The 27,884-nt window shown below is 44.5% G+C and overlaps 1 protein-coding gene across 2 annotated transcripts; it reads left to right on the plus strand.

The window, feature by feature from the left end:
• On the plus strand, positions 1-27,884 carry ZNF777 (zinc finger protein 777). Of its 2 annotated transcripts, none has more exons than XM_012557302.2 (5): positions 1-1,082; positions 2,116-2,242; positions 5,292-5,405; positions 20,257-20,508; positions 26,445-27,884. In XM_012557302.2, exons 1-5 carry the CDS (start codon positions 135-137, stop codon positions 27,614-27,616), a joined length of 2,613 nt encoding a protein of 870 aa, XP_012412756.2. In that variant the 5' UTR covers positions 1-134; the 3' UTR covers positions 27,617-27,884. The 2 variants fall into 2 exon arrangements, with proteins under 2 accessions (XP_012412756.2, XP_023592624.1); XM_023736856.1 differs by having other exon boundaries at positions 237-1,082; positions 26,442-27,647.

The following is a 27,884-nucleotide window of genomic DNA, read 5'->3' on the forward strand; positions in this document are numbered from 1 at the left end:
TCGGAAAGGCAGTATACCCATTTTTATTTGTTAATGAAAGTTTTATAATTTACATCTAAATCACTGCTATAGTGTCAAGAAGGGATTCATGCCCCAGCTCCTATTTTATTGCTATCAAAACTGAGGCCCTTTTAATGTGGATACCTATCTTCAGAGTTAATTTTGCCAGCTGGAGACTGTGGCCTTCAATCCTGTGTTTTCCTCTCTTTCTTTCAAAACAGGTCCAGCAGCTGGAGATGGAGACCCAGCACTCATCAGCCCTGTCATTCCCCAATGTTCCTCAGAACGAAACCCTGCGTCAAGCCCCTGCTGGACCCCCCCGAGAAACTCCGCTCCAGTCCCGTGTTCTTCCCCCCAAAGAAATCCCTTCTTTGTCTCCTACCATTCCCCAGCAAGGATCCCTGCCCCAACCGCCCAGTGCCCCCAAGCAAGAGACTTCTGGCCGAATGCCGCCTGTGCTCCAGAAGGGACCTTCACTCCTGTATCCAGCCGCTGCTGAGCAAGGGACTCATCTCCAGCGCACCCTGACTTCCCAAGAACAACCCCGGTATCCAGCCTCCACTGCCGCTGAACCAGAACTCTCTCTTCTCTCCCACTCTGCCCACCATCAAGAAGCCCCACTCCATTCCCCTGAAGTTCCCGAGAAAGACGCCCTGACCCTCTCCCCCACAGTTCCTGAGACTGACTTGGACCCCCTGCTCCAGAGTCCAGTTTCTCAGAAGGACACCCCTTTCCAGCTCTCCTCCACAGCTCAGAAGGAAATGCCACTCCCAACGGCGGAGATCACCCGCTTGGCGGTGTGGGCTGCTGTCCAAGCAGTGGAGAGGAAATTGGAGGCCCAGGCCATGAGGTTACTGACCCTGGAGGGCAGGACGGGAACGAATGAAAAAAAGATAGCAGACTGTGAGAAGACGGCCGTGGAGTTTGCAAACCACCTAGAGAGCAAGTGGGTCGTGCTGGGGACGCTGCTGCAGGAGTACGGGCTGCTGCAGCGGCGGCTGGAGAACATGGAGAACCTGCTGAAAAATCGGAACTTCTGGATCCTGCGGCTGCCCCCGGGGAGCAACGGAGAAGTTCCTAAGGTAAACCTGTTCCAACTAGGCTTCCCCAGGAAGTGATCTGAGTGGGAATGTCTGTTTTAGGAACTTAGTTTAATGTAAAAGAGAAGGAGAGAAGTGGTTGAGAAAGAAGAAAATATAATATTCTCTAGGTGCCGACCCTCGTACACGAAGAACAGGGCAGACCAAAATCAAATTATTTCCCCTATTGATAAAAGCACAGACAGTAGATCAGAGAAGTAACCCAAAGATGAGGGATCGTGGAGTTAGAAGAGCAGAGCAGCCCATGATGTGTGTGGGTAAGAAGGCCAAGGGAAGGCCCGATGACAGGGCTGTGGAGGGGCTTTACAGCCCGTTGCTGAGGGGTCTTTAGTGGTCGCTCTTGAGGTGGAGAGAGATCTCGGGTGAATGTCACAGGCTCTGTCCTGCTCAGCGTTTCACCAGCTGACTTAGGAGTCCTGTTACTGCCAGTAAAGTTGTGGCCACAAGAGGCATCCTAAAAAACTGGAGAACAGATAGGTTTTCATATCTTTCGGCAGATTCTGAAAGAGATTAGATATGGACTGGTCTTCTTTCTGTTCTTTTCTGCCGCTGCCCCTTTTCACAGCCTTACCTAAGGAGACAACTGTTAGATCTAGAGGCTGAAAAACATAGACTATGTTCTCTCTACCAACGCTTCTCAAATCTTACTGTGCAGATGAATCACCTGGGAAGCTTACCAAATGCAGAATCTGATTTAGTAGATCTAGGGTGGGGACCGGGCAGTGTTTCCTTCTGATGTACACAGGGTCGCTGTGAGTCGGAACCGACTCCACGGCACCTAACAACGACAGGGCGAGGCCTGAGCGTCTGCGTTTCTGAGTTCCCTGGTGGTGAGCTCTCTGCTGGTCTGCAGATCACACCAGAGTAGCAGAGATGAACTGTTACAGAGAGGCAGGGTCAGACAAGGCAAGCCCCCACTCTGGAGCCAGGACAGGGTACTTAAGCCATTCTTTGTCTTGGAATCTGGCGGCCACAGGGCCTGTGACTGCCTTCCACCTCGTATGTGTGATTTCAGGTTCCTGTCACATTCGATGACGTCGCCGTCCATTTCTCGGAGCAGGAATGGGGAAACCTGTCCGAGTGGCAGAAGGAGCTCTACAAGAACGTCATGAGGGGCAACTACGAGTCTCTGGTTTCCATGGGTAAGCAGAGGGCTTCGTGGATAGCAGTTTGAGGTTAATTCGGAACCTTTAGGAGTTCTGAACTCTCATAGTGCCAATAGTACAAAACAAGAAAAACTGAACTCTTTAGAGAGCACAGGTTAAAACAGACACATGCACACACACACGTGCATCCGTGTAGCCCAGAGCAGAACAGCTTGTAAAGCAAGACACTGCTCTGGAGAAGCCACTGGAACAAGGGGGAAAATAACACCCAGAGGGTGGTGGCTTCTCATCTGTGTGTTATTTCTCCCTGTGGGCCCTATTTTTTTAAAAAGAGTTTTCTCAGCAAACTGTTTTTATTAAGGAAGGAAGAAATGATGGAAGAAAAGTGTACTGCATACCTACTGTGCAGCAGACAGCATGTTAAGTACTTGACAAGCACCACATTATTTAATCCTCATAAGTCTCCCATGAGGAAGCCAGGGTGGGTACTGTCACTTCTGTTTTGTTATTCAGTTGACTGACTGCTGTCCTTCACTGGGGTCTTCTGATCTGCCGTTCTCGTCCCCATCGTGCAGACGAGAAACTGTGACCCGGGGGTTGATACTGGCCCTAGGTCCCACTACCAGGAAGTCACTGTTTCACCAAGATCTGTCTTACGCCAAAGTCTGTGGGTTTTCTTCCCGTTATACCTTGTTATTTTCCTCATGAGTGTTTAAGGAGGAAAATAATCCAAGAAGCTGGACCATATGAAGAAGAATGCAGCATCAGGATTGGAGAAAGACTCGTTGACAGACTGCGATATGCAAATGATACAACCTCGCTTGCTGAAAGTGAAGATCAAAGACCACAGCTTCAGTATGGATTACACCTCAACATAAAGAAAACAAAAGACCTCACAACCGGACCAGTAAGCAACATCATGGTAAACAGAAAATATTGAACTTGTCAAGGATTTCATTTTGCTTAGATCCACAATCAATACCCATGGAAGCAGCAGTCAGTCAAGAAATCAAACAACATACTGCATTGAGCAAATCTGCTGCCAAAGACCTCTTTAAGTTGTTAAAAAGCAAAGATGTCACTTTGAGGATTAAGGTGCACCTGACCGAAGCCATGGTGTTTTCAGTCACCTCATATGCTTGCGAAAGCTGAACAATGAATAAGGAAGACCAAAGAAGAGTTGATGCATTTGAATTAGATGGTGTTGGTGAAGAACTTACCATGGACTGTCAGAAGAACGAACAAATCTGTCCTGGAAAAAGTACAGTCAGAATAGTCCTTGGAAGCAAGGATGGCAAGACTTTGTCTCACGTACTTGGGACATGTTATCAGGAGAGACCAGTCCCTGGAGAAGGACATCACGTGTGGTAAAGTAGAGGGTCAGTGAAAAAAGGAAGACCCTCAAGGAGATTAATTGACACAGTGGCTGCAACAATGGGCTCAAGCGTAACGATTGTGGGGATGGCACAGGACCGGGCAGTGTTTCGTTCTGTTGTACGTGGGGTCTCTATGAGTCAGAAATGACTTAATGGCACCTAACAACAACAACAAGAATGAAAATCTAGAAAAATGGCCTTTAGTATTGTATGTGTCCATTTCTCTGCTATGGGGAACTCTGAGTACACAATAAAAGTTAAAAGAACATAAATATGTTTTTGCTTAGAAACTTTGATTCTTGCTAGAATTGCGCTAATTTTATACATATATACATCTCCATAGGATAACTTCATTCCTTTTTTAAATTCGTTTTTTAATTAATTATAAAAATGCATGCATACTTGTAAAAAGTCAACAATTTAGGTCTATATAATAAAAAGCACTCCCCCCTCCCCCCAGCACCGCTCCCCAGAAGCAAACACCATGACCCCTGTGGCCTCTGTTCTTTCTCGTCTTTTTTCATGCATAGGCAAACAGAAACACGATGCATGCTCTCAGGTGCGCTGTTTGTGGTTTACAAAGATGGAGCCATTCCCTTGTATTACGTCATGATACGTCATAGACGGCTTTCACATCAGCACACGTAGACCTCCTTCTAAAGACTGTGCAGTATTCCAGATGAACCACCAGGCATTTAACCTCCCGCTGTTTATAAGCAGCAGGTTGATTCTGTTTTTCTCTATTACAGAGCGTTGCGGTAAACATCTCTGACTGTCCGTGCACTTACGTGAGGGTTTCAGTAGTACAGATTCCAGAAAGGGGAATTTCCAAATCAAAGAGGACACACATGGACAATTTTATGGCTGCTGCCCTCTTGTCCCCTGCAAGAGCTGAACCAATTTCTGTGTATACCACAGTGTATGAAAATGTCCACGTCTCCATACCCTGGCCCAGACTGATGCTCTTCTATTTTAAATATTTGTCTTTTTGATAGGTGAAAAATGACACCTTATTATTTTAAATTGTATTTCTTTGATGATTAGTGAACTTGTACATCTTTTCATTGTTTACTGGCCATTTGTATTTCTATGAATTACCTATTCATATCTTTGCTTTCTTTTTTATTTTTTACTAATTATAGAGCCCCCTTATATATATAATTATGGATATTAATGCTTTCTTATGTATGTGTGTATACATATATGTATATTGCAATATACATATTGCAAATATTTCTTTAAAGTCTCTCTATTTTTACACTTCATTTCCAAAGAACTTGAAACTTTTTGTAATGAAGTCGATCACTATTTTGTTTTGTGGTTTCTAGGTTTTGTATCAGGATTAATTTTTACTTTATAAAATTTCAATTATCTTGTGCCTTTGCTGTAAAATTCCTGAGCAGGCATTAGCCACCTGTGAACACCAAGAGCCACAGATGACAGATGGGCCCATTTTCATGGGTAGGTGGGCTGTACCTCACTGCCAAACCCTGCATGGGAAGACACAGAATGTGGTTCACACACATGTGTGCATACACACACACGGCTCTAGGAAAAAGGATGGGTTAGAAGCTCGGCCCATTTTGTTTCCAACACTGCCAGTCCCTGGTAGAGGAATCTGCTTGTGGCCACTCACTCACAAAAGGACTCCTAACAGCATCCAGGTGACCTGATCCCACAGTCTCTTTTCTTCCCTTTCTTCTGCCCAGACTATGCAATTTCCAAACCAGACCTGATGTCACAGATGGAGCGAGGGGAGAGGCCGACCGTGCAGGAACAGGAAGACTCAGAGGAGGGTGAAACGCCTGCAGATCCCAGTGCTGGTGAGTGGCCAAGGGGTCGTCCGAGCTCTGGATTCCAGATCTTTCATACTCGGGAGGCCCAGCATGGGGTTTTACAATCCAGGGTAGGCCCCGGAGAGATATGTTAGCCAGCTGTGTGCAGGAAGCAGGCCTGCTGGGGTCCTCCCTGTTCAGTAAGAAGGCCATGGAGGTAGCTCATCATCTTGGGGATTCTGTGATGTGACAAAACATCACCGCCTCTTTGCAGGAAATGAAATAAGAAACTCAAAGAAAGGCAGTAATTTGTCTGGCTATTCATGCTCATGCAGCCTGGAGCTTCCCATAGGAAGGCCACCTCCCTGAGTACAGCGGCTGGTCCGGGGAAGGTTTAGGGACCTAGACTTTACCTGAAAAATCCTAAAATGAATGACCACAGGCAGGATAGTGTCCCGATGAGGAGGTTAGAGAGTTGGCTGACACGCACCAGTTGCGATGTGCCTGAGGGTGCAGACTCTGCTGTCCTGGGCTGGACTGGAAGCCCATCCTCCCCACTTACTGCAGTGTGGTTTTAGCTACTCAGTCTCTTTGAAGCCTCAGTTTCCTCGTCTGTAAAATAGGACCCGTACTGACGTCTAACCCGAGGGCCTGGCTGGGGACTGGCATTAGCAATGGCTCAGCAGGTGCCAGTTTTTGGTCCCTTTCACAGTGACCAGATCAGCAACCCTGTGCGCCCTCACGCTGCCGGGCTTCTGTGGGCCTGGTTCGTTGCTGGGATCCCTGTTTTGGGATTGCCTTTGGACCTGCATCAGTTATTTTGAAGCTCTTCGGTGGAAGCAAATCCTTGTCCTTTGTGGGCAGATGCCACGTGATCATGTCTTTTGGAAAAGGAGGACACCCTCACCAGGGAATACAGTTTGGGGCTGAACACGGGCGCTTGCTATGAAGTTGTGTCATTTATCTGGGGACCTGTAAGTTGGCACCAAGGAGGAGTTCCAGAAATGTAGTGAGCCGTGTCAGCCCCATGTACTAAGAGTGAAGTAGACTCAGGGAAGAGACAGAACTTCTGTGAACATATAAGTGCTGGTGTGTTTGTCAAGAGAAATCCAGTATCATTACTTTCTAGAGATATGCCTAGAAATTTAAAGTGAGGGAGAAGCTGATAATCTTGGCAGACAAACAAGATGAATTAAAAGGCGATGAGGATGGGCACATGGGGCAAGGTGTGGCACAAGCCAGATGATCTTTTGCTTGGAGGAAAATAAGTCTGTGTCGTAAAGGTTTGAGTGGCCACACCCCAAAACAAGGTTCAAGTGGGAATAGAGAGGTTTGAGGTAGAAGAAATGAGACAGAAGCATTGGGAGCCACAGAAGGACACTACGGGAGAGGTAATTTGTGGTAAAAATCCTAAAATACAGGCTGATGTCCCAGTTGGGGTTTGTGGTTCGGGTGCTGCTCTTGTAGCGTTTCCCTTAGAAGCGCAGGGGTGAAAGAACGCCGATGCCCTTTCTCTGTCTACTTGCTCACACTGCAGTGGGGCCAGATTCAAAGAGCAAAAAGCTGCAGTCCACTCTGCCCAGGCTGGGTTTGTTCTGGCACACACCCGTCCATGGCCTGAGCTTCTGCTGGGAAGTGGCAGCCGCACAGAGGCATCCTTGTGTGGCTGAAATGTGCCATTTGTTCCACTAACCATCTCCAGCCACTTGGAGCCTGGAGGGGAGGGAGGACAGAAGGGAACATCGGAACCACTGCTCCACAAGCTGGCCTTAAGCTTGCACCTCTGTGCTAAACCAAAGGCCCCGGCTCTACAGAGAGCAGGATTATTCTGTGACTGCAGTCGTCAAGCCCCTAACACGCTGGTGGTAGCTTGTCCGTTCATGTGTCCCCTCTCTTGGAAGTATAGCAGCATAGCCAGCCCTGGCCAGACTCAAAGGTGTGATACCAAGGGGGAGAAGCCTCAAAAATTGAGAATTTTCACAATTCCAAATGCACCAAACATGAAGACTTTATGAACTGGCTAAGTAAATTCATTCAATAAACTACTCATCATTTGGATCCCTGAGGACGAGGAGATACAAAGATGATTCAGATATTGACCCTGCTCTCAGAACACTCAAGAGCAGGGTCTCCCATTCATGGCCCATAAAGGTGGTGATGCAAGCCTATCGAAACAGGTACCATTTTCACCTAACAAATTAGGAAAAACAAACAAGCAAGAAGGCATGACTGAAATCGGAGTTCTCGTACATTGCTGTCGAGAGTGTACATAATGTCCATCTTTTCAGAAAACAATTGATACGTTTAGTTTTAAAATACGTTCTAAGTATTAAGAACGTTCATACATTTGACCTAAGAATTTCCTTCCTGGGAGTCTATAGAATCCAAAATATTGGTTAAGATGTACATACAATAATATATCACATTATGACTGACTTATACAGACATTAAAATTATATTTATTAAAAATTTTTATTACCTTAAGTGTCACTTGCTTATGTTAAGAACCACATACTCCAGAGGTCCTTTGCCCTCAGATTTATGCTCTAGTGGACAGACTGATATTAACAATGGAAACACCCCACCTATATAAAAATGCAGTTTTGGCTGTGAGAGAGCTATGAGGAAAAGGACCCAGAGCTACGAGACATGCATCACGGAAGACCGCATTCATCTTGGGAGGTCAGAAAAGACCTCTTGGGAGAAGTGGAATTTTTAATGGAAACCTAAAGAATAACTAGGCGTTCTGGTTGCTCAGAGACTAACTGGAGGAAGGAAGGACTGGCAGCTAAGAGACAAGTGGAGCCTCTTTCAGTAGTCCAGGCAGGAGACTCTGGCTTAGCCCAGGGAGAGAAGTGGATATTTTCAAGGTAGATTTTGGCAGTAGAATAAAAAGGACTCAGTGATGGGCTGGGTGTTGAATGTGAGGGAAGGGTGCTGCCAAGGATGATGCTCTGGTAATGGAGTAGATGGATGACAACATGAGGTTCATATTTGGAGAAATGATCAAGAATTCAATTTTGAGCCATTACACTCGAGATCACTGTGAGACATCAAGGAGGAAATGTCAAGGAAGCAGATGAATAAAGGAGTCTGGAGTTTATAAAAAGAGGTCTGAGCTAGAGACAGACATTTGATGTTGGCGGCACAGACTGGATTAGATTGCCCAGGGAGAGACAGGAGAGGAAGAAGAAAAGGGAGCACAGGCCTTGCCTTGAGGAGTCCAGATTTGGAGATGTTGGATATATTAGCCCGGGTGGGGCCCAGGTGTTAGTACAGTAAAACCTGCCAAAGCCGGAGCTGTGTAAGGCAGAATCCTGCCAGAGAAGGAAAGTGCTGATATTTGTGGTGATTTCTATCACCAAAACGAGTGATAGAAAAGTGGTAAGACTGCACCCTGTCAAAGGCAGAAAACTCACGAGAGCTGGAAAAACAAGGCAGTCTCGTAGAGTTCAGGCTCTCCTGGGTTTCACTGTGTTTTTTATTTTTTTTTTAAAGCTTCCAAGGTGGTTCTTATGCTAAAAGTCCCTGTCGTGGAATTTGGAAAGAGACGAAGGAGTCAGAGGACTCCGAGGAAAGAGGAGGGGCCAGAAATGTAGCAGGAAAGTTAGGATAGCACAAAGTTGGTGTTTCAAGAGAAGAGAGTTTCCAGAAGCAGAGTGTGGTCGACAGCCTTGGATTGTGCTGTGTGGTTGGTAACACAGAGACTGAAAAGTGTCCACTGGATGTGCAGGTTGGAAATTATCAGTGACCGCAGCACGAGAACTGTTGGTGGCACAGTAGAGGTGGACTCCTGATTAGAGTGGACTGAGGAGGGACGGGGAGGTGAGGAACTAGAGACGCACATATCGACAGTTGTTTCGCGTTCGGCTGTGAGTGGGGAGTGGTTGTACAGGGCAGGAAGTGGGGGTTGCTTAGCCTGTTTTAAGGCCTGGAAATTGTCCAGGTGAGAGGGGAGGTTAACGATGAAAGTGGAAAATGTAAATATAATATGAAGTCAGCGATGTAAACAAAAGACAGGTAGAAAAACACTGGATGGAAAGATTCCCAAATCATACTTTTCTTTGCTTTGTAAAATTTTTAGTGAGCATATATTACTTCCTATTCAGCAAGAATATTTGTTTAAAACAATGCATGAAGAAAGACTTCCAGTTAAAGATGGCAGATTGAATGTGTTTATGCCTACGTCCCCAAATCCTTCTAAAACAGAGTGAAGGTTTTTTTAAAAGAATGGATGTGGAGACAACAGCTACAAAATTTTGGAAGCCTGAAAACAGACGGGTGGGTGATGACTGGTTTAGAAAGCTGAATCTGAAATTGGTATTGGGGAAAGCTAAGAAGAAACCCAATTTGCACCCTCCCACACCCACCCCTACTCAAGGGTCAGGAATTAGCAGTACCAGGAATCTCTGGAAATGGGGTAAAAGAAGGGCTAAAAACAGAGGGTTGGTTGAATGTCTTTTAAAGAAGCATCTAACCCTCCTCCACTGGCTCCCCGAGTCCCTACAGCAGGCATCTTCTTCTCCTCAACCCTGGTAGATGACCAAGGCTGTAGCTCTTAATCACTGTGCCACCAGGGCTCCTATTCTCTAGAGAAGGTTAAAAGAGAATCTGTGGACATGGGACACCAGGCACAGTTGAAGGTGGGGGTACCATTCTGAAAACGAGAATAGGTGAAACTTGACATGCTGAAAACATGTTAAGATCTCCAGTCTTCTTCCCTAGCTTGGCCCCCCAGATGATGCTGACAGCCAGGATTAAACCCTTGGAGCAGGTTCCTGGGACAGTCTTCTCTGGGCGCTTTAGGGGCTAGCCCAAGAGGTTTCCCAGTGAAATGATCTGGCCACATCATCCTTCTGGGGGACCCAGAGTTAGCAAGCCCCACCCAGATGCTCAGAACTTGCCATTGTCTTTTGAATGTTCCACTTTTAAATGTAAGCGGACAACCCAGAACTGCAAGACATTTGGGAAAAGCCTCTAATACAGAGAAAAAATAATAAATTTAGAGCAAGCAAAGAACATGCATAGAGAAAAAAAAAGTATGAGTACTTATATATAATCCTTAGATAAAAGAAGTGAGTGTATCCATGACACAAAAGTACAAGACCTATTAAAAAAAGAATATAAAGGAACTCTTGGAAATAAAAGAAAACTGGGAAAGAATAAGAAAAGTAAAGGATGGAAGCCCAACATCCAGACAATAAAAGTATCAGCAAAAAAGAAGACCGAAAACAAGGGGAGGGAATTATCAATGAAATAATGCAAGAAAAATTCACAGCACTGAAAGAGCCCACAAACTGCCCAGAGCGATGGAGGAAAACAGACCCACATGTTCGGCACCTCAGCAAGAAAGGACCTACAAGCTTCCAGAGAGGAACAAGAATCAAAATGGCTTCGGACTTTACAACAGCATTGGAAAGTAGAAGGCGAGAAAAATGCGTTTAAATCCTGAGGGAAAATGTTTTCCAATCTAGAATTCAGTATCTAGGCAAACTATTTTAATTAAATATGAGAGTGAAGTTCAGACATTTTGATATGCTCAAGGTCTCCCACGTATCCTTTCTCAAGATGCAGGAGGTGCTTTGCCGAAATGAGGAAGTAAACCAAGAAAGAGGAAGATGTGGAACACAGGTGTTAGGAGCTCCAACACGAGAGAAAGGCGAAGAGAATCCCCAGGGTGACAGTGAAGGGGGATCCTGAGAAGGTATCTGTGCACCTAGAGACAACCAGTTCAGATTAGAGTACAACAGAAGGTTCCAGAAGAGTTTTCTTCAAGAAGATGAAATTAATACTTAGAGGACATCTAGGTCAACTGGCATAACATAGTTCATAAAGTTAATGTTCTACATCCTGGTTTGATGAGTAGCTTTTAAGAGCCCTGAGACTATCACCCTAAAACACCCTTTAAACTGGAACTGAAGCCACTCTCGGAGGTCACCTTTCAGCCAAATAACTGATTGGCTTATAAAATAAACAAGAACACCCGTGAGGAATGTGCTCCTTAGAACAGTCAACTATATGAGACCAAATGGGCAACATTTGCCCAAAAGCAAAGATGAGAAGGCAGGGAGGGGCAGGGAAACTGCAGGGATGGAAATGGGGAAGGCAAACACAAAACCCATCGCCGTCGAGTCAATTCCGACTCATAGTGGCTCCGTAAGACAGAGCAGAACTGGCCTGTAGAGTTTCCAAGGAGCAGCTGGTGGATTTGAACTGCTGACCTTTTGGTTAGCATCCCAACGCTTAACCACTGCGCCACCAGGGCTCCGGAAATGGGTGGAAATGGGGAGAGTGCTGACACATTGCAGGGATAGTAACTAATGTCCCAGAACAATTTTTGTATGAATTGTTGAATGGGAAATTAATTTGCTGTGTAAACTTTCACCTAAAATGCAATAAAATGTTCAACAACAAAAACAGATGAAATTAATAGAATACCCAATATGTTTGAATATTTTGAGAGCAGAGTTACACAGCAGAAAGGATGGGGGAGGAGAGTTTGGGGTTGAATTAATGGTAGTTAATAGTAAACTAAGCAAAAGAAGAAATTATTAGCCCCAGGGAAAGCCAAAAGGTTTGTAAGCATAGAAAACTACTTATAGTATACTACATGGTATGATGTAAACACCCAACATTGATCCCAAATTACAACAAAACTGCCGGCAGTCCCCGGGGTACGAACGAGATCTGTTCCTAAGTCTGTCTTTAAGTTGATTTGTAGGTAAGCTGGAACAGGTACGTACGGTTCTTCCTGGGCGTCAGTTAGTCAAATGTTTGTCTTGTATATAGTATATATTCTACCCTTCTATGCATGTGAAACACTTAAGAAACACTTCCAAACCGTGCAACGTTTTCAGGAGTGTGGCAAAGTAGTGTGTGCGTTCATGGTAATGAACCATTGTAGTTAACTCAAATTTTTAATATAGTAGGCTTTATGGCAGTCCGATCTTAAATCTGAGTTGTCTGCAAGTTGGATCGTAACCCAGGGGCTGCCTGTATATTGAAAGGATCAGGGGTTTGGAAAAAGTATGTATGGACGGTGAGGAGATTGTCCTCGTGTCCAGCTGTTGGAAGTCAATAGATAAGGCTTAAAATGGAAAACCCAAGGAGTAGCAATGTAACAGTTCTAAAGGTAAATGACAATCAGCTAGAAGAGTTGTAATGATTGCCTCCGGGTAGCAGGAAATGGAGGCTGGGGTGGAGGAAAACTTTTTTTTTTAACAGGTCTGGAAGAACTAATCAACCCTCTGACCTATATGCGTGTATAACTTTAAAAAAGGATTTAAAAATATGCATACCAAATTTTTTAAAAACCTACAAGAAAAGTGCACCCATGAGGAAGTTGCAAAGCCAGTATCAACCATCACTTCTTTGCTTTGAGCTGGTAGAGAAAGCTAATGTGACAAACTGGTTTGACTTCCCAATAAAATTCTAAAGTTTTGTTAACTTTTGCCATTTGTATCTGTAAAAAATTCAGAAAGAAAAAATACAGAATGGAAGTCCCCATAATTCTCTCTCAAGAGTCAACAGTTTATTCCTTCTAATTTTATATGCATATATTAACATATACATACACACACACAGTCTTAATCATATAAGTGATACATAAAGATGTTCTCCTTGTTAAAAAAAAAATTAAAACAATATAGGAACTGCATTGTTTGGCAACTTTTTCAATACTATACCTTTGACATCTTTACATATCAGAATGTAAAAGTCTCCCTTGTTCTTTTTAATAGCAGACTATAGAGTATTCTGTGTATTGATTTCATAATTTATTTAAATAATCTCACACTGATACATATTTACAGTATTCACAAGTTTCAGTGCTTCAGTAAAGATCCTTATAAATAAATCTTTGTGCACTTGTCTGGAACTAGATTTCTAAGACGGATTTCCTGGGTCGAAGAATATACCCATTACAAAATTTAATACAACCCCGAAACTATTGCCCTAAGATAACCGTTAAACCTTAAACCTAAAAATATCCCCTAAAGTCTTCTTAAAACCAAACAATAGGTTACCTTAACTAGTAAAGAATGTCTGCCTTGAGCATTGTGCTCTTTTGAGTACTATCTGTATGGGATCAAATTGACAACAGCACCTTGAAAGATTAAATAGGAAATTTAGGGAGCAGTGAGTTTATGTTAATGAGGGAGGAACAATTTGGAAAAGGAGGGTGAGAATGGCTGCACAGCTTGAAGAATGTGATCAGTGTCACTGAGCTGTACGTGTGGAAATGGCTGAATCGGTGTATGTTCTGCTGTCTATGTTAACAACAACCAAAAGAAACCAGAAATTAAATTTAAAAAATCAGTACGAGATTGGCAGACATCTTTCGAAACAATTGTGCCAATTTATACTCCTTCATCTGTGTATGAGATTACGTATTTCTCCACGCCCACACCAATAGTAGGTCTTCTTTATGTTTTTAATATTTGTCAATGAAACCAAAAACCAAATCCATTGCTGTCAAGTTGAGTCTGACTCACAGTGACCCTATAGGACAGAGTAGAACTGCACCATAGAGTTTCCCAGCAGCAGCTGATGGATTTGAACTGCTGACATTTTTGGTTAGCAGCCAATGCTCTTAACCCCTGCACCACCAGGACTCCAGTGTTCGTCAAAGTGATCGGTAAAAAAAAAAGATATTTTGATGTTTTCATTTGACTTTGTTTAAGGGTGATGTTGAACATATTTTCATACTTTTATTGATCATTGGTATGTCTTATTCTATGAATTGTCTTTTGTCCATTATTCTTTTGGATTATTCATCTTTTTATTACTGATTTGCAAAAGCTTTTTAAATATTAGTGATATTAGTGCGTCTGTCATATGTATGCAAATATTTCTCCCAATTTGTTTTACCTTTGAATATAGTATATGATACATCAATTTTAAATTTCTATGTGTTCAAATTTACCAATTTAAATTTTTTTATGTATTCAGATATATCAGTTATTGTTTTATGATATCTGGGCTTCAGATCATGTATAGAAATAATTAGGCCATGTTACTCAGCGAACAGTATGATCAGAGGCCTTGGGCCTATGAGCAGTTCAGAAACCTATGAGAAGGGAAGGTCCCTAGGCAGGGCACTCGGTTCGTGCTGGACTGCTAACCTGAAGGCTGGTGGTTTGAACCCACCTGTCAGCTTCATTAGTTGTTGAATTTAGTGTTCACAAGCATTTGATAACGTAGAACAATTTGTGGGCTAGATCTTCCCCGTGTCGCGAGAGTTCTTAGGAACAACGTGATTAATGACATCAGAAACCAACTGCAGATTAACGAAGTCTCTTGTACCAAATAACGTCAAAGCAGAGGTAAAAAAACTCAAAACATTTACAGCAAAAATTATAGTCAGCCCCCAGACACCCTGAGAGCTCAGTAATGAAGTTACTCCTGAGGTTCACCCTTCAGCCAAAGATTAGACAGGCCAGTAAAACTAAACGAGACTAAAGGGGCACACCAGCCCAGGGGCAAGGATGAGAAGGCAGGAGGGGACAGGAAAGCAGGTAATGGGAACCCAAGTTAAAGAGGGGGAGAGTGTTGACACGTCGCGGGGTTGGCCACCAATGTCACAAAACAACGTGTATTAATTGCTTAATGAGAAACTAATTTGCTCTGTACACCTTCATCTAAAGTACAATAAAAAAAAAAAAGAAAAAGAAAGATTATTCATTTTGCATATATATGTCTACCTAAAAAAATTATAGTCGATATGGGTAGGGCTCATTTAATGTTTGGTTTGACCAACCACGGAGCCTCCAGAAGGGATACCTAAAGTCCCAGAGGCCTGGGGAGATCCCGTTCTTCAGCTCAAAGTTGTAAAACTTTATGTGGCCAGGCTTTTTTCTAGAACAAGTATGATTTCATTTTTTATTTTTAAATTTTTGATCCATCAATAATTGATTTTAACATGAGAGACATAAAGGTAGCTTTCTTTTTTTTTTCCCTTCTAGTCGGGAAGCCGGCTTTCTCCACTCCATTTATTAAAAACGTTTTCCCACTGGTTTGAAATGCTACCTTTGGTCATAAATTGTATGCTCACAATGTACATGTATTTGGTTAACTTAAAAAAGGAGAGAACAAATTACTGCTCATAAAGGCAGTTTGATTGTCAATATGCTCTCAAAAGTTGTTCTTGGATGGGGGAACTTTTTGGTGTAAAGACGTGGGAATCAGCTGGCTGACCTACTATCTAGCAAATGGGGTCATGAAAGTGTGTAAACAATGCACGTTTTGCGGAAGAAAGTGTCAAGTGCTATAAGAGAGGAGCAGAAAAATGCTTGGGGCTCAGAGAGGAGTTTAGTTATGGTCAGCTGTGGACATCCGAAGAGGTTTTAGGCGGGGGGACATTGAGTGGGGTCTTGAAGTCGCTGCTTGAAGGCAGTGGACTTGAGGATGTGCTCCCCAGGCCCTTGAGTGTACAAGAAGTCTTTCTAAGAGGTATACAGCACAGATGGTTTTAAGGCCTCCATTTCCAGGTCCTTCGTCCTGTACTGCTGACATAATGGGAAAAAACTCATCTGCTAACCGAAAGGTCAGCAGTTCAAGTCCACCAGCCGCTCATTAGAAACCCGATAGGGCAGTTCTACTTTGTCCTATGAGTCGGAATCGACTCGGTGGTCACGAGTTCTACGAGTCCTAGTCCACCGGCTCTCGTTCATAAAACTGATCATCTGAGCACACACAGCACTTGTGGCCCCTGAATTCCTGATTTTCTTCTACATTTCCTACTCGTAAAAAAAAAAAGGCACCTCCTGCCCATCCCCGTCTGACTATGGAGCCTTTCTCTGAAGTATAAAACTCTCTGGGCCACCAATCAAAGAGACAGTCCCGAATGTTGGGGTACATGTCCAGAAATGCATCAGTCCAGTGCCTGGATGGCAAATTCTTTCGCAAGTTAGTTCATTTGCAATACTTTGCTTTCAAAAGAGGACCTAATCACATTGTCAGCTAATAGGTCATTAAAAGTAATTTTTGATGGTAGGTTAACCGTGTGATTTTGTGGCATATAATTCAGAAGACGTTCAGAAGATGGAGTGACAGTTCCTTCGCAAAGCTCCTTCCATCCCATCTCCATACTTATATAAATGAGGTTTCCCAATGCTTGCATTTATAAAAATGAAAAATAGGAATAGAATTGATTCTGAACTCTGTCTCATTCTGCCAGTAAGAATACTCATCTCAGATAAGTGAACTAATTGGAAAAAATCCCTGTCCATCCTTTTAAGAGATACATTTTCTACGAGTTCTTTGCTTTCTATTTTGAATAATTGTTTATCATTCTTAAACTTAAGGATAACTTAAGCGGGGCAGGGGGGATCAACACTTAGACCCCTATCTATGATTATAATGAATGATAGAAAAATTAAAATTTCAATTTATATACATACTTTTGTGGCAGAGAGATAGATGAGGTCACTAGTAAAACCCTTCCAAACATAAAAATATATTCTATTATAATAAAATTTGGTGGACAGAGTGGAATGGAAATAAAAGTTCAAGGTGAAAAAGGAATGATGTAAAAATTTGAACTATCAAAGAAAAAGTTTTTCCTGTATTTTGCTGAATGAATAATGGTGGGTTTGAAGTTGCAAGGGTTTAGATTCCACTGGCTACATTAAAAGGATGATGGGTCATTTTTATTGTAAAAATCAATCTTATAGTACTCCAGAAATTATATCTTTTGCAGTTATTGATACATTTTATATCTCTGTTCAAAAGAGTACAAAATGGTGCATAGTTTTAAAAAATTATTTCAGGGAGTAGGGAAGCAAAATATTTTCAGGAGTTTGTGAAATTAGGGAAGACGTTTTTCTGATGCTGGAGTCTCGATCATGTTTGTGGAGGCAGCGTAATGATCTAGTGCAGAGACAAGGACTGAGGATAGAGGAGAAAAGGACAATAAATGATGGAGCAAAATTCCAGGGAGGAAAAAAGGGTGGGGCTAAGGAAACAAGCAGAGGATGAGGTTAGAAGGAGAGTGAGGAGATTGGAGAGAAAAAGGTGATGATTTAAAGCTAGAGCGAGAGGCCATCAAGGATTTGATTGCGGATAAGGAGCCTTGGCAGAGGCGCAGTGTTTAAGAGCTACGGATGCTAACGGAACAGTCAGCAGTTCGAATCCACCAGGCGCTCCTTAGAAACCCTATGGGGCAGTTCTACTCTGTCCTGTAGGGTCGCTATGAGTTGAAATCGACTGGAAGGCAACAGGTTATGGTTTTTTAAAATTCTTTAGAAATGGAGAACAGGATAAAGACATAGTTGCAGAATGAGTGGAATGTGAGACTCAGTTCTTAGGAAAAGCAGAAAAAGTCAGGATTTCAGGCTGTGGGGAATATGGAAAAATTAGAGCTGTTTTATATTCTATTGTCTTCCAGAAGATTTGAGTTGGCTGATTCGAGAGAAATTAAAGAATTTCCAAAAGCACCAGAAAGAATCTCGTTTTAAGTCCCGGGGCATCAGTTTCTTGTGTACTTAGCTGGCCCGGGTTCTCAGGGATGCGGTCCACTTTTGTTGGAAGGACAAGTGGACATGGCAGAGAAGCAATGAAGAAGCATCGCAAGGGCAGGGATTGTGTCTGTTTTGTTCAGTGGTTTCCTGGTGTGTTTCTTCTTTTTTATCTCTAGCACTATCCGTTTCTAACATACTGTGTAATTTATTTATTGTGTTTACCGTTTATTGCCTTTATCATCCTGCGAAAATGTGAGCTGTATGAGGGCAGGAATCTGTTTCGTTCACTGATGTGCCCAGTTCATTACAACACTGCCTAGCATGTGGCTGGTACTCAGTAAATACCTGCTGAATGAGCACTGAATGAATGGATGTTGGTGCATTTACATGTGTAATTTCCTCAACTAACAACATGATTTTCAACCTGTCGGGGGGTTATGCTGGCACAGTTCTATCCATAGGGAAGAAAATAAAGCTGAACCCCTACCTCACAACATATAGGAAATAAAAATAAATTCTAGGTGAATTTAAGACCTAAATGTAAAAAATTAATAAAAACTTGGGATAAAACCTAGGAAATCAGGTGTACCATTTAGGCCCAGAGAAGGCCTTCTTAACTAAAACAGGTCACCCAGAGGCCATCAAAAGAATCACAATTGACATTATAAAAACTTGTTAAAAGGTGTGTGGTAAAAGGTACCACAAGTGAAGTCAACAAATGATAGGTTGTAAAAAGATACATACGATGCAGATACAAGAGACTGGATTATCTCTAATACCCACTGCCATTGAGTCGATTCCGACTCAGAGAGACTACAAGATATCTGAGTGAGAAAGGGAAAATACAGAAGGGTATGTAGAATGGGATTTTATTTTTTAGCACCAATAATGGCCCCAAAATAAAAACATGTAAGTGTACGTATTGTTGTTGACAGTTGCCCCCAAGTTGGCTCCAACTCACAGCACCCGTCTGTATACAGGACGAAATTGGCCCCGTCCTGTGTCATCTGCCTTTCAGCCTGAGAGGTCATCCTCCAGCACTGTGTCGGGCAGTGCCGTTGTTAGTCATAGGATTTTCACTGGCTGATTTCTGGAAGTAAATCACCAGGCCTTTCTTCTTAGTCTGTCTTAGTGTATATGAAAGTGTCTATGGTGTTATAAATGACTACATAAGCATGGAGAAAAAGTACCACACTGAAAAACACAAATGTATGCTGTCATCCCAGTTATGTGAATTGTGCTTATGTGTGTAGTGATACATCTGAAATCAATCTGTAGACCTGTAGGCAAGTAAAAAAAAACAAAAAATAGAAACAAATTTCAGAGTGTGTTACACGATGCTGTTTAAAAATAAAAAAGCTCCTATCATATCTGTAGACGAGGTCCCTGCACAGTGCAAATGGTTTGCTCTCAGCTACTAACCTCAAGTTCGGAACTCAGAAGAAAGACCTGGCCATCTGCTTCTGTAAAAGATTACAGCCAAGAAAACCCTATGGAGCAGTTCTACTCTAACATATAGGGTCGCCATGAGCAGGCAGAGGGTTTGGTTTTGGTTTGTACATGTGTACACGCTTGTAAATGTGGGAGAGAGGAAAGGTCCTGAGGACCTCTGGTCTGTCAGTGTCCGTCCGGTGCCTCAGGGGGATGGGGCGTAAAGGCTGTGGCTGGTAAGGAGATGATTAGCTTTTTCTCTACACAACTTGACTTGAGGTGATTGAGAGTGGTGGGGTGGGGAAGGGACAGTACTTGTTGACTCTGGCTGGCCTAACCTAGGAAAGGAAATTAGGGTCCCTTTTTTAAAATAAGGAGCCCTGGTGGTATAACAGTTAAAGAGCTCGGCTGCTAACCAAAAGGTTAGCAGTTCGAATCCACCAGCCCCTCCTCAGAAACCCTATGGGGCAGCTCCGCTGTGTCCTATAGGGTTGCTATGAGTTGGAATTGACTCAACAGCAGTGGATTTGATCTTGGTTTTTTAAAATAAGGAGCCCTGGTGGCACAGTGGTTAAGAGCTCAGCTGCTAACCAAAAGGTGGGCAGTTTGAATCCACCAGTCACTCCTTGGAAACCCTACGGGGCAGATCTACTGGGTCCTATAGGGTCGCTATGAGTTGGAATCGACTCCACAGCATCGGGCCTGGTTTTTTGTTTTTTTTTTAAATAAACCCTGACTGCTGATTACTTAAAAAATTGCAGAGGTCATGAAAAACAAGCATGGCACTTGTTCTTACTCCAGTTTTCATTGGTGCTCAAGGCTACAAATGTCTGGAAAAAAATTTTTTTTAAATTTTTACTCACCATCAACTCAGTATTTATATTTCTTCATAGCCTCTAAAATAAGAATCTTTGAAATAAGTCTAGGGTTGTAGAAACCCTGGCAGGGGGAATGAAAGTGCTCTGAATCCTTTTTTTCTCCTTTTCCCCCGCACCCCCACCTTCTCTCAGCACACGACGGGATCGTGATAAAGATCGAGGTCCAGACCAACGACGAGGGCTCAGAGAGTCTGGAGACGCCTGAGCCCCTGATGGGGCAAGTGGAAGAACACGGCTTTCAGGACTCAGAGCTGGGAGACCCCTGTGGAGAGCAGCCAGACCTGGACATGCAGGAACCAGAGAACGCCTTGGAGGAGTCCACGGAAGGCTCCAGTGAGTTCAGCGAACTCAAGCAGATGCTGGTGCAGCAGAGAAACTGCACAGGTAAGTTCTGGGCAGGGCGGTGGGCACCTGGTGCTGGTAGGCCAGCAGGTGGGCCCTGCCTCTCGGGAAAGCTGTGGTTTCCTTCAGAGAGGGTTTGACAAGGATGGGCCGACAGGTGTGAAAGAATCCCTAGCAAGCCTTGAGTGTAGGCTTCCTGCCACAAGATTTAAAAAATCTGTTTCTGGGCTAGGAAGGAAGTTAGTGATCATCTCTCCAGCGCCATTATTTCACAGGCAGAGAAAGGTCAGATAAGCCGTCCAAGGTCGCTCAGATAATGACAAAGCTAGAACTTCTGGTTCCCGACGTGTGCTGGGTAGTTCTTACGTTGCCCTGGAAGCCTCAGATTTCAACCCTTGAAGTGCGTGTCTGGTTTTTTAAAATAGTTTATTTTTGTTGTTGTTGTCAAGAATATACACACCAGAACATACACCAGTTCAACCATTTCTTCATGTACAATTCAGTGAGATCATACTCCTCAAGCTGTGCAACCATTCTCGCCCTCCTTTTCCGAATTGTTCCTCCCCCATTAACATAAACTCACTGCCCCTAAGTTTCCTACTTAATCTTCCGAGTTGCTGTTGTCAGTTTGATCCCATATAGATCTTTAAAAGAGCTCAATGCTCACAGCAGACATTTCTTCACTAATTAAGTTAAACTAATGTTTGACTTAAAGAAGACTTGAGGGGATATTTTTTGGTTTAAGGTTTAAAGATTATCTCGGGGCAATAGTTTTGGGGGTTCATTCAGCCTCAATGGCTCCAGAAAGTCTGGATTCTGTGGGAATTTTAAATTCTCTTCTACATTTTCCCCCTTTTGATCAGGATTCTTCTATAGAATCTTTGATCAAAATGTTAAGTAGTGGTAGCTGAGCACTATCCAGTTCTTCTGGTCTCATGGTAAAGGAGGCAGTTGTTCATGGAGCCAGTTAGCATTCCGTCTCTTCCTCCTATTCCTGACTCTCCTTCTTCTTGTGTTGCTCCAGACAAAGAGAGACCAAATGTTGTACCATGTTTTTAAAATAACTGAGATTGTACTTTCTCTGGAAGAATATACAAAAACAAAACAAAATCCCAAAACCCGTCGCCATCGAGTCGGATTCCAACTCATAGCGACCCTATAGGACAAAGTAGAACTGCCCCATAGGGTTTCCAGGGCTGTAAATCTTTATAGAAGCAGACTGTCACCTATTTCTCCAGCAGAGTGGCTGATGGGTTCAAACTGCTGACCTTTTGGTTATTGGCCGAGCACTTAACCACTGCACCACCAGGGATCCTTTCCTGTTAGACTGTAGATATGATTTTTGTGTGTAATTACGAAACCTCAGGGCCATCATTGGGCACACACTTGCTCCTTGTGAGTACAAAGAGGAACAGCAGGGAAGTGGCTCGGTTATCTTCTGTGGTAGATTTTCTGATGCTGAGCCACCCTTACAATCCTGGGTAAAGCCCAACTCAATCATCATGGTGTATTTTTAAAGACACGATGGGGTTTAGTTAACTAAGATTTTATGCAGGAATCTTAAAAGTACATTCATAAAGGAAATGAACCTGAATTTTCCGTTTTTTGAATCATCCTCATCTAGTTTTGGAAACAAGATCATAATAAACTTATAAAATGAACTGGGCAGCTTTTGCTCTTTTTCTGTATTCTGGAAAAAATGTATAAGATAGGAATTAAGTGTGTTCCTTGAAAATCTGATAGAACACACCATATTTTTTGGTATGTTTTATGTGCAAGAGTCACTAACCGTCATATCGGTTTGTTATTACTTACATTTAGAAGTGTATCCATATCCATTTTATTGTTTTCTAAAATTATGATGTTGATGATTTTTTAAATTTTCATTTCATCTGTAGATAATTCCTCTGCAGTTTGCCTTTTTGCACTCAATAAAGTATCATGGGCATCCTTCTTGCTCAGAAGATATGGATCGGACTCCTTTTATTGTAAATAACTGCATGATGCTCCAGAAGTCTTTTTAATATACTACGTTGTCTTTCATGAAACGGTAGTGAAAGACTCAAAGCAAATGATGAGTAGATGCTAAATGGGAAGCTTCATTGTATAAATTCCAGACTGCCTGTTAAGCATTCCCCAGTAATCCTAATAGAACCTTACTAGTTCTACTACAACAAAACAGTAGTTTGTGAAATTTTGAGTCCTGAATTTAAGGCCCAAGGTCCAAAGGTTTCATTCTTATTTCATTCAGAAAAACAGCTTTTGATGTTCAAGGAGAGTTTAGATATTCTAAGGCCCATATTTTCTCCTCTGTCTTTCATAAACAGCTGTGTTTTCAGGATAAACACCAGGGCAACTAGTTAGCAACCTCTTAACCTGTCTCCTCCTTCCTGATTGTTTTTTAAAAATAATATTTTATTGTGTTTAAGGTAAAAGTTTACACAGCAAATTAGGTCCCCATTTAACAATTTCTACACAGATTATTCAGTGATATTGGTTACTTTTTTCACAATGTATCATCATCCTCATTCATTCCTTCTGGTTATACCATTTCCAGTACTCTAGTTTCCCTGCCCCCTTACCTTCTCATCTTTGCTTTAAAGTCATTTTTGACCATGTGGTCTCATATAGATGATTTTTTAAAGGTGCTCATTACTCACAGGTGATATTCTTTATTTTATAAGCCAATCTGTTATTAAGCTAAAAGTCGACCTTGAGGGATAATGTTGGTTTAAGGTTTAAAGGGTATCTTAGGGCAATAGTCTCAGGGAGTCCTGTAGTCTCAACCAGTCCAGCAAGTCTGGACTTCTCAAGAATTTGAATTCTGTTCCATATTTTTCTACTATTATATCAGGATCTATCTACAGTGGCCCTGATCAGAACAGTTGGTAGTGGTAGCCAGGTACCAGCTAGTTCTTCTGGTTTCAGGGTAGATGAGACCATGGTTCATGCAGACTCTTGCTGTTGTTAGGTGCCATCCAGTCAGATCCGACTCATAGCAACTTGATGTACAACAAAACGAAACACTGCCCGGTTCTGCGCCGTCCTCACAATCATTGTTATGCTTGAGCCCATTGTTGAAGCCACTGTGTCAATCCATCTCATTGAGGGTCTTCCTCTTTTTCAATGACCCTCTACTTTGCCAAGCATGATGTCCTTCTCCAGGGACTGGTCCCTCCTGATAACATGTCCAAAATATGTGAGACATAGTTTCACCATCCTTGCTTCTAGGGAGCATTCTGGCTGTACTTCTTCCAAGACAGATTTATTCGTTCTCCTGGCAGTCCATGGTATATTCAATATTCTTCACCAACACCACAATTCAAAGGTGACAATTCTTCTTCAGCGTTCCTTAGTCATTGTCCATCTTTCACATGCATGAGGCAGTTGAAAACACCATGGCTTGGGTTAGGTGCTCCTTAGTCTCCAAGGTCACAGCTTTGCTTTTTAATACTTCAGAGAGGTCTTTTGCAGCAGATTTCCCCAGTGCAATGCGTCTTTTGATTTCTTGATTGCTGCTTCCATGGGCGTTGATTGTGGATCCAAGTAAAATGAAATCCTTGACAACGTCAAGTCTTTTCTCTGTTTATCATGATGTTGCTTATTGGTCCACTTGTGACTATTTTTGTTTTCTTTATGTTGAGGTGTAATCCATACTGAAGGCTGTGGTCTTTGATATTCATCAGTAAGTGCTTCAAGTTCTCTTCACTTTCAGCAAGAAAGGTTGTATCATCTGCATATTGCAGGTTGTTAATGAGTCTTCCTCCAATCCTGATGCCCCATTCTTCTTCATATAGTCCAGCTTCTCAGGTTATTTGCTCAGCATACAGACTGAATAAGTATGGTGAAAGGATTCAACTCTGACACACACCTTTCCTGACTTTAAACCACGCAGTATCCTCTTGTTCTATTTGAACAGCTGCCTCTTGATCTATGTACAGGTTCCTCATGACTACAATTAAGTGTTCTGGAATTCCCATTCTTCACAGTGTTATCTGTAATTTGTTATAATCTACACAGTCGAATGCCTTTGCATAGTCAATAAAACACAGGTAAACATCTTTCTGGTATTTTCTGCTTTCAGCCAGGATCCATCTGACATCAGCAATGATATCCTTCGTTCTACCTCCTCTTCTGAATCCAGCTTGAATTTCTGGCAGTTCCCTGTCGATGTAGACTATTAGTCCTGTAGAATACCTTCTTCTCTGATTCTCTGGTTCCTTCTTTCTCTTTTGTTCTGCATGAGTAGAAACCAATAACTGTATTCCTTCCTAATCTTTTAAACATCCTGTTCCAAGGATGTTCTGGGTCGCTTCCTGCTGAGAATCCTGGGTACGGAGGCAGCATTGTCTTACGGCAAGAGTACTGAGCTGGGACTCAGGACACTGTGTTTCAACTTTAATGCTGCAGGTGACTGTGTTCAGAGGAGGAGTAGAAAGTGCTTTGGCCTCGGAGTCACTAACAAACTTAGAAGGTCTTGGCCAATTCGCAGACATTGCTAGCTCCAGTTTCTCTGTCAGTTGAGGCCCTCTCATCAAATAAAGTCAATAAATTCATAGGCCTTTTCAGAGCTTACAGATTAGAAACATCTAGCGGGGAGACTGGATGGTTCTAAACTGCAAGCTCTGAAAAGGTCTGTGATTTTATTTATTTAGAAGCATCGCTTCCTATCTCTGGGTCTTGGATCCCCGTTTCTGTGAAATGGAGATACTTCTTACTTATCCTGTGGTAAGATATTGTGAATATGAAAGAGAAAACAGGTGTGAAAGTGCTTTGAAAGGTTGTCTTTTGTTTTTTAAGAGTTCTGCAGATGCAGACTATTATGTCTCCATCTCACAGATGGGCCCAGAGCAGTGAGTAACTTTCTCATGATCACACAGAGTCAGCGACTAAAAGCAGAGTCCCCCAGTTCAGTGTTTAGGGGGTGCCAGTACGTACAAAGCACTTGATAGAACTTACCTGCTAGTGGGCCACAGCAGAACACAGCATTTCTGTGCTCTAAAGGGCCAGGCTAGAGGGTGGAGGCTGGTGCAGAGAAGGCCATCCATCAGTCAGGAGTTCGTGGGACACTTTCCAAGTGCATGCCCCAGAGCTGGTGGGAAAGGCAAAGATCAGGGCCCAGTCCCAGCTTCACGGTTGGAGTCTGACTACGCAGGGGAGCCATCCACCCAAGAGGCTCCTGAGAAGGCCATGTTCCTCACTCCTGATGAGACGAACCAGGCCGTGGGTCAGAGGAGGGGTCGAACGCTGCAAGTTGGAACAATCAAGGAAGGGTTTGGGGAGGAGACAGGATTGGAGCTGGGTGTGAGTTGGAGACGTGGAGAAGGGAATTCTGGAGGAGGGTGAGGAAAGGCTCCTTGAGGAGAATCTCCAGGTAAGTTCAGGAGACAAGTGGAGCAGTCTGGCTGCACCGAGTTCCTGGGGGGAGACTGTAGAAGGGAAAAGGTCGAGAGCTTTAGGTGTCTAGACCCTTCTGATACAGGCAATAGAAAGCCAACCCTTAAGCAGCTTAAATGAAAACGGGGTCATTTATCGACTGGAATAATGGGCAAGCCCATAGAAGGCCAACCTGAGGCATGACTGGGTCTGGGTGTCTCCCCTGAGTCCTTTCCTGCTGGCTGCTGCTCCCCTCCGCCCGGGAAAAGCACAAGCAGCGCCCGTTTCACAGCAAGCAGCAGCTTCCCTACTTCCACCAGCCTGAAATTCCAAGAGAGGGCCCTGGTTGGCCCATTTTGGGTCTAGCTCCTTCCAGAACCGAACCCTCGGTCCCCCGCCAGGCCTGTGCGGGTGAGGCCATGGCCTCAGACAGTGGAAACGAGTGGCTCCCCAAAGAAGGACCGTGGGCCGCCCGTTCATCTGCTGTGTTCGACGATGAGGATGGATGAAGGAGGCGGTGCCGGCTGCAGGCCGGGGCAGCCAGCACTATAGGCAGCAGCTAACATCTTCTTTCTGTCTCTCCCTCTCGGGTTCTGGAGCAGAGGGGATCGTGATCAAAACGGAGGAACAGGACGAGGAAGAGGAGGAGGAGGAAGAAGAAGAGGAAGAGGAGGAGCTGCCCCCGCACCTGCAGTCCCTCGGGCAGCTGTCCGGGCGGTTCGAGGCCAGCATGTACCAGGCCCCGCTGCCAGGGGAGCTGTCCCCCGAGGGTGAGGAAAGCCCTCCGGCTCTGCAGCTGGGGAAGCCGGCCATGAGGAGGCTGGCGCCCGCGGCGCACGGCGAGCGGCACCTGGGCGAGGGCCGGGGGCCAGCCGGCCAGCAGCAGCGCAACCGCCGCGGCGGGCGGCCCTTCACCTGCCTGGAGTGCGGCAAGAGCTTCCGGCTCAAGATCAACCTGGTCATCCACCAGCGCAACCACGTCAAGGAGGGCCCGTACGCGTGCGCCGAGTGCGAGGCCAGCTTCCGTCACAAGCAGCAGCTGACACTGCACCAGCGCGCGCACCGCGGGCCGCGCGCGCCGTCCTCGCCCGAGCGCGCGCCCGGCCTGCACCCGAAGCACGCGCTCAAGGCGCGCCCCAAGTCGCCCGGCGCGGGCGGCGGCGGCGGTGGCGGCTCCAAGCCCTACCAGTGCCCCGAGTGCGACAGCAGCTTCAGCCACAAGTCCAGCCTGACCAAGCACCAGATCACACACACGGGCGAGCGGCCCTACACCTGCCCCGAGTGCAAGAAGAGCTTCCGCCTGCACATCAGCCTGGTCATCCACCAGCGCGTGCACGCCGGCAAGCACGAGGTCTCCTTCATCTGCAGCCTGTGCGGCAAGAGCTTTAGCCGCCCGTCGCACCTGCTGCGCCACCAGCGGACGCACACGGGCGAGCGGCCCTTCAAGTGCCCCGAGTGCGAGAAAAGCTTCAGCGAGAAGTCCAAGCTCACCAACCACTGCCGCGTGCACTCGCGCGAGCGCCCGCACGCCTGCCCCGAGTGCGGCAAGAGCTTCATCCGCAAGCACCACCTGTTGGAGCACCGACGCATCCACACGGGCGAGCGGCCCTACCACTGCGCTGAGTGCGGCAAGCGTTTCACGCAGAAGCACCACCTGCTGGAGCACCAGCGCGCGCACACCGGCGAGCGGCCCTACCCGTGTGCGCACTGCGCCAAGTGCTTCCGCTACAAGCAGTCGCTCAAGTACCATCTGCGGACCCACGCGGGCGAGTGAGGCGGGCGCTGCGCCGCCGGGGCTCGGGGTGGTGTCCTGACAATAAAGTGATGAAAGCAATCAGCGCGGGGGGAGTGATTTGCCGCCGCCACTCGGAGGGGCGCGCGGGGCGACCTAGTTGGGGGTAGAACTTTCTAATTCCCTTTTGGATACTGTGGTTCTCTTTGATAATAATAGAGTAATTTTTAAAAGACGAGCGTTTCCTGTTTGCCGTTTTTGTTTGCTTCTGAAGGGGAGGGGCGGAGAACGTGGCCCGAGGGACGTGTGC

The sequence above is a fragment of the Trichechus manatus genome, unplaced genomic scaffold (assembly GCF_000243295.1).
Source record: "Trichechus manatus latirostris isolate Lorelei unplaced genomic scaffold, TriManLat1.0 scaffold00093, whole genome shotgun sequence".
In the NCBI taxonomy this organism is placed as follows: domain Eukaryota; kingdom Metazoa; phylum Chordata; class Mammalia; order Sirenia; family Trichechidae; genus Trichechus; species Trichechus manatus.

Excerpts from the sequence above, each read along its gene's own strand:
- ZNF777 (XM_012557302.2), top strand. The coding sequence starts at position 135 with ATGTGGATACCTATCTTCAGAGTTAATTTTGCCAGCTGGAGACTGTGG. Across the intron at positions 1,083-2,115 it reads GCAACGGAGAAGTTCCTAAG|GTTCCTGTCACATTCGATGA; the intron begins GTAAACCTGTTC and ends GTGTGATTTCAG. Across the intron at positions 20,509-26,444 it reads GCAGCAGAGAAACTGCACAG|AGGGGATCGTGATCAAAACG; the intron begins GTAAGTTCTGGG and ends GTTCTGGAGCAG.